Source organism: Empidonax traillii, unplaced genomic scaffold, assembly GCF_003031625.1.
Source record: "Empidonax traillii isolate 1590-97213 ecotype Southwest subspecies unplaced genomic scaffold, ASM303162v1 scaffold1:size7828297, whole genome shotgun sequence".
Taxonomy (NCBI): domain Eukaryota; kingdom Metazoa; phylum Chordata; class Aves; order Passeriformes; family Tyrannidae; genus Empidonax; species Empidonax traillii.
Genome location: NW_020955194.1, coordinates 2,901,826 through 2,908,709, shown reverse-complemented (window position 1 = coordinate 2,908,709; position 6,884 = coordinate 2,901,826). Strand labels below are relative to the sequence as shown.

At 60.3% G+C, this 6,884-nt stretch overlaps 1 protein-coding gene across 1 annotated transcript in view; it reads right to left on the bottom strand.

Annotated features, from left to right (window-relative positions):
• Positions 1-4,746: 4,746 nt before the first annotated feature.
• Positions 4,747-6,884, bottom strand: part of LOC114061089 (elongin BC and Polycomb repressive complex 2-associated protein-like) — a 15,464-nt gene continuing 13,326 nt past the window's right edge. Inside the window, exon 2 of the mRNA XM_027891568.1 lies at positions 4,747-5,161. Coding sequence (XP_027747369.1) covers positions 4,747-5,161 — 415 coding nt within the window. The remainder of the gene's footprint in view (positions 5,162-6,884) is intronic.

The following is a 6,884-nucleotide window of genomic DNA, read 5'->3' as shown; positions in this document are numbered from 1 at the left end:
TGTGTGCGACTCCGATCGGAGCTGCCGCTCCACCGCTACCGGGCGGGGAAGGTTTCCCCGAGCGCCGCCGGGAGAGCCGGTGCTCGGAGGATATCATCCCGCCTTGCCGTGCCGTGCCGTGCCCCTCCTCCGCGGCGCGGAGCGCCCGGCGGAGATCTCCCCGCTGAGGAGGAGCCGGGAGAGAGCGCACTCTGTATCGCATTAAATTAATCGCCCGGCTCCGGAGGAGGCAGGTGATTCTGCCAAACACAATGAGGGGTTTGAGCGCTGCGGAATAAAGCGCCGTTCATGGGGCCGTGGGCGGCGGTGCCCGGCTCTGCCGCGGGATCGCCAGCTCCCTGGGGATCCCGGCGCTGCTCCCCGCCGCCGGCCCCTTGTGCGGGGAGCTCCGGCTCGGCGCACCCCACCCTCGCCCTCGGGATGGATAAAGGCAGGGCGCGGGGGGGGAGCCAGCAACCGCCCTAGCAGCGGGGGAACAGCAGCCCCTGGGGACGGGAGGGGGGGGGGGGGGGGCTCTGTAGCCTGCTTCCCCCAGCCCCCGCCCTGCGCCCCCTCGGGGGCGGCCCTTTGGGATGGGAGGGGGGAGATGAGCATCAGCCTCCCGAGGGGAAGCAGGGGCCGAGCGACGGGGATCGCGCAGTTCGCCGTGCAGGGCGGTGGGGAGCGCGGGGCCCCTGGGCGGCCTCCGGGCGGGCGGCGCTGCCCGGGTTCAGGCAGTGGCAGGCGTTGTTTTCCTCGGAGAGCGGAGGAGGAGGAGGAAATCTCCGGGTTTTTAATGAGGGGGTGCAGAAGGGCTGAGCGCTGGGATTACACGGCGCGGAGACAGAGCTGCGGGCTGTGTGTGCGCGCAGGGCTGGTAGTCTCCGCCCGTCTGCCTGCTAATCGCACGTTTTCCGCTGTTAAAAAGAAACCGAGACACTGTGGCCGAACCCAGCGCTGTCTCTGTGACTGTGACATGAAAAGATGGCGCTCTCTCCCCTCCCCCAGCCTCCCTCTCGGTTTACACTTCCTCCCCAACAGCTCTTGCCTTCCAGTTTTTTAAAGCCCTCTTTGCTCTTTCCTTCCCCCCCTCTCCCCCGGCCGGATACCACCAGCTTCCCAGCCGTTCGGTGGGTCCCTCTGTTGCGACAATTTCTGGTTGGGTTTTTTTTTAATTTTTTTATTATTATTTTATCTTTACCTTGCTATTTTCGTCTCTCCCTTTTCTCGGAAACCTCGATCTCTTTATGGCTCCCTCTTTTGTGAACTTCAGCGGCAGTTTGCAGGAGGCCGGGGGGAGGAGGGGAAGGAAAAGCGGGGAGGGGGTTACCCCGCCGCTTCTCCCCCCCCCCCCTCCATTTCCTCCCTCTCCCCCGAGGCAGCGGGGGCAGGAAAGTGAGCCGGATCTAGGTGTGTGCGTGTCGGGGCGGGCTGCAAGGAGGCTCAGGGAGGTGCCTGCCCGCGCCGGCGACCTGGTCGCGCTGCGGTTGCCCCGTCGCCACAGGAGCACTCGCCCGGGAGGGGGGGGGGCGAGCGGGGGGAGCTGCGCTGGAGCGATGCGGCGGGAGGCATCCCCGTCGGAGGAGTTTACCTGTCTATAAATGTTTTACGGTGCTGCACGCACTAAGGTGGTCCCAGCTGCCGGAGAGGGTTCGCGGCCCCTCTCCGAGGCAGGAGGGCAACTCCACCGCCTTCCACATCACTCCTTGCGTTCATCATCAGACCGCTCCAAGTGCTAAATTAGGGGTTTTTTTCCTTTCTTTTTCTTTTTTTCTTTTTTTTTTTTTTAAGCCTGCAAATTAAATTCAGCGCCGCTCTCCTATTTTAGTGTCTGTTATGTTAATTGCACTTAGCGCTGGGGCGCTGCTCGCCAGGGATGCATGAAGGCCTCGGAGATTAACCGCAGGCTCCTTTCTCGGACTTCCTTGAGGCAGCGGCGAGTGCCGAGGGGCTGACAGGGAGTCTGCAAGATCCCGTGTGCTTTCGGGCCATGCTGCTGCCGGCCAGCACCTCTGAACTCGGGGCCAGCGACTCCCAGCTGGTAGGTCAGGCTGGCAGCAGTTCCCTGTGCGCCCGCAGATCTATTTGCGTAAGGATTTGCATTGCGGGACGACAGGTATTTTTCCTCCCCATGGATGGTAAAAATGCAAAATTAGCGTGACTGTTTCTAGGCAGAGAAGCCACGGTTACGTGATCTTGCTGAACCTGTCGGTTGTGCTTTCTGGAGCAGCAGGGAAACCGGACACCTTTATCAATGACTCCCGGAGCTGTTCTCCTGGGCATTCGCTGTATTTATCGCCATCTAACCCCTGGCAACCCGGTAATGCCGTGTCGCGGCCCCTGCCCTGCCCGGGGACGTCCGTGCGGCCGTTTGTGCCCTGCGGTGTTACTCAGCCTCGCTGGGAAGGAGTGGGCATGTGTGGCCTTCCCGGGCATGTCCCTTCTACAGCGCCTACTTCATCTATTTGTTATCAGGGGACGGCGTGTGGAGTGACTGAGCCTAATAAGTTGTCCACTTGTTCATTTCAGGAGCATTGATTTCTGGTTCCAAGGCACTCTGTTCTAGCACTGGCTACAGCTGCGGGGCATTTCACAGCTGGTCTTTCGCCTAGACAAATATCAGCGAGAATGTAAGCGTTATTAGCCACATAAATAAATCATTAACGTGCACACAAATGTTATTTTAGAATAACTTCCAGGGAGAAAATATCCCGGCGGGGCAAGGTGGCGAGGCGTGCTGTGGTGGATCGGCCCCATCGCGGGACTGCCCGGCAGCAGCGGGCCGGGGGTCGGCGCCCCCCGGGCACGGAGCCGGGAGGAGAGACACGGCTCCCCGGCTCCCGATTGAACATTAACAAGGCCGGTCCGGTGTGGCACGGCCGCGGGGCCTTGCCTCGCAGACCTTTGTCTGCTCTCCCGAGGCCGGGCGGGGACGGCGGGCGCTTTGCTCCCCAAACGCGACGGCACTAATGAGATTACCGGCCGGCTGGCCGCGGCTGGGGCTGAGGAGCGCCGAGCCAGCGGGGCAGAGCCCGGCCCGGCCCAGCCGCTGCGCCTCGTTAGCGCGGAGCCCACGGCAGGGATGATATTTGCTTTTGGCCTCCCGCGAAGGGCCGCCGGCTCCCCCCGTGCCCGGCGGCGGCGAGCGGGGAGCGGCAGCCGCCGCCGCCCGGGCCGCACTCGCCCTGCCCCGCGGAATCCCGCGGGTGCCAGTAAAGCCCTGCCTGGGAGCCCTGCCAAGGCGGTCTCGCTTTGATATTCCGCGCCACGGCCGCTCCTCCGCTTGGTCCTAATCACGCAAATGCGAGCTTGCCCCGGCACTCTCCGTAATAAACACTGAGCGTGTTTCGCTGGGCTCCCAAAGTAAATACTGTGTCGGAGGAGCGGGGCTGCGCTGGGAAGCTGAAATCTTTCACTTTTTCGCACTTAGCAACCGACTGAGAAGTCGTGTGCGCCCTCCCCGAGCCAGGCTCGGTGTGATTTACTTTCTGGTTGCAATGCAGATATTCACTTGTCAGTTCAAGGGCAGGACAGAAACTGTTGCAAGCGGAGTCTTGTGAACGGAAATCTCCCATTTACGAGGTTCTGCTCCACTACCAAAAGCCACCCTCCAGCACCTTTGTTCTGCATGCAGCTGCTTTTACACGCACACACCCCCCTTCGCCCCCCACCCAGCCACATCATCATCCGACCCTTCTTCCCACGTCTCACTCTTCAGATGAATTCCTAGTCTTTTCCCGACTGACCCTGAGGGAGGCGAAGGGGGGGAGCAAGGGGGAGGGAGACCGGCAGAGGTTGATGATGAATGACAAGGCAAATGATAAGAGCCGAAGCGACAGCAAAAGCAAACAGAAGTGGTCTCTCGCAGGGCCCAGCCCCGTCCGCGGCCACGGGACTTATGCCTATGCCGTGAAGGCAGGGTTGGCCTCCGCAGGCAGCCTGGGCTTCTCCGGGCCGAGATAAACACATTTCGGTCACGTGGCGAGCCTATACGGTGCCATGCTCCTATTTGCCTTCCCCGCTCGCTTTTCACAATAGCATGCCATCCGCCAGCCAGCTCCAAGGCCAACCTCACCTCCCTGGCGCCCGGCCAGCCCGTCCGGGCCCGGCCGTGCGGGGAGAAGCCGTGGCTCCCGTGAGGACGTTGCACCCCGACCTAGGGCTGGCAGCAGCCCAAGCCAGGGCATGGGCAGGGTCCGACCGCATCTCGCCTTGGGGCTAGAGCGGGAGATGCCTGCACCGGAGCGGGAGCAGAGGCCAGGGCTGGCCGCACGCCCGGGACAGAGCTGAGGGAGAGCGCGGCGTTCCCGCAGGGTGGAGTTTCGCCCGGGGACCGCAGGTGCGGGGCGTGTGCGCGTGGTGCCGGCTTCGGGGAACCCCCGCATCTCCGTCAGGGTCGTCCGGGCATGAAACAGGCTTCAAAGAGAGGAGCGGGGGATCGGGGCACCCTCAGCGAGACGCCAGCATTGCTTCTTTAAAATGGCTGAAAAGGGTGTCCCCGAGCATCCCCTTCCCGGTAGCAGCGGCGGCGGCGAACCTCGTCGCCCCGAGCACCGCGGCCGCCGGCGGCAGCCCCGGCTGGTTGCGGGAACAATGAGCCACCGCGGGCGCGCCCGGTGCCTCCCCGCTGCCGGCCGGGGGCTGCGCCGCGGGGCCGGGGGTGCGGGAGGCGGGGGAGGAGCTCGGGGTGAGCGGGAGGCTGGAGCCGGCCAAGTGCCCCCCTCTTCCCTCTCCCGCCCGGCGGAACGAGCGTGCCGTTTAATCCCTTTATCCCCGCTCGCTGGTGGCGGTGCGAGCCGCCGGGCCGGGAGCCACCCGCCAGCCGCCGGGGAGGCGACGTGCTGGCTCGGCGCCGCAGATGTCGCCGGGTTGGGAGTAAGGAGCTGATCCCCAGCGGCACCACTTCCACAGCGGCGGCAGCCCCCGGGGACCCGGGCACGGCTTGGCCGCGGAACCGGGGGGTTCGCACTTCTCGGGGCCCCCGAGGTCTCCCTGCCGTCGGGCACCGCAGCCGTGCCCCAGCACCCCGATCGGGGCCCCGCGGCCTCCGCATCCTGTTCCCGGGGCAGGCCTCGATTCCCTCCCCGCGGGAGCATGGTCTGCAGCCTCCCGTCTCTCCGGGCCTCCTCGGAGCCCCTGAGTGAGCGAGGAGCAGCCCCCGGTGCGGTGCCCAGGTTGCAGCCTGTGCTCCGAAATCCGGCAATTATGCAAATGCCCGGGATGCTCTCCCCTTTGATCTGAACTTCCTCGGAATGATCCCTTCTCATTACGAGGTATGAAAATGCCTCTCGGACGTGTAAAGTGAGCTACAGAGCTCCTTTCATCCCCTTTTGTTACCCGCACCGGGCTCGCCTCTCCAGCCCCGCATTCCCCAAGCGCCGGGAAAGGGGACGGAAAAGGGCTCCCGGGGGAGGCGGGGAGACGTGGGAGCAGCCCGGGCCGCCGGTTGTCATGGCGAGGCCAAGCGTCTTCCCAAGTTATGTGCGACTAATGGGTTTGCGCCCCGCTCGGCTCCGGGTTCACCTTTCCCCCCGCTGCTCGGATCCCCGCCGACCTTCCCGCCCGCGCCTCGGGGAGGCAGCGGCGCCCCCCGCCCCGGCCGCCCCGCCGAGCCTCGTCCCTCTGACTCACTGCCTGCATATCAAACGCCGCGGGGGTTCGGAGCGCAGGCGGAGGGAGGGGGCGAGGACTCCCGCCGACGGGAGTACAGTCCTCGAGCGACTTTAAACTCCATCTTTTGCTGCGCTCCCTTACCACCTCTTGTTTCAGTTTTGATAACTGAAGCTAACGAGGCACTGAATGTATCAGAGGTTTAGAGTGTCTGCGCAACCTTGGATATGATTTTCAAGACTCCCCAGAGCCATGGCTGGGATTTTCTGTTATCTTATTTTCTCGCTCTCTTTTATTTTTTCTTTTTCCTTTGAAGAGATATTAAGAAAGTTTATGCTGTCTTGGAAACTACTCCTCCCGTGTAAGAAAAACATTCTGACCATTTGCTGGAGGCCATTTTATGAAACCTCAAGGAGGTTAATAGCTTGAATAATTTCAGGAATACCAGGTGCCTCCTTAATACCTTTTTCTCCTTTTCACCATTTATACAGACAAACCAGGAGCTCTGTAGGCCAAGCACTCCTGTGACAGACAATGGATTCCTACCTATCTGAGGGGCCTGTGCTAGAAAACGAATGGACTCCTTCCCTGCTCTGCTCATGCACGGTGCTGAGAGAAAGCCTGTAATGTATCTGTGAGACTAAGGGATGTACACAGGAGAGAACATAGTGTAAGGAGTCTACCCTAAGCACAGAGGTTGCTTTTTTCATTCTGTGGAATTTGCTATTTTGTCTAGAGAAGCATCGGTAGATGTGGCATGAATGAAATTGTGCTGCTGCGAAACAAAGCTGAGCAAATGGGAGAAGGAGAATTATTTGAACTGTTTCTAAAATGTTGTCATGTTTGCTAACAGCTGCTCAACTCTGGTGTCTAACAGGCTTTGGAAAAGAAGTGTATTAACAAAAAAAAAAAAGGAAAAAGGCAATGCCCCTGGTTGCTTACAATTAAATGATGACAGCTTATAATGCATTCCCTCAAGACCTCCAGTAATATCAGGGCTCAGGGGACTTGAAATACCTAATTCATAGATTTTTTTTTTTAAGCCAAGAACGAACTGTTATGATCAGCTGGTCTGACCTGCTACATATCATGGGCCAGTGAATTTCAGCCAGACGTTCTTGTATCAGAGTCATAAATTCTGCCTGAGCTTTTAACCTGGCATCCAATCTTGCTCTAAAGACTTTTAAGTAACAGGAAAAACCACTGCTTGCCTCAGTTGTTCCAGTGGTTATGTCCCCTCACTGGCTTAAAAAAAAAAAAAAAAAAAAAAAAAAAAAAAAAAAAAAAAAAAAAAA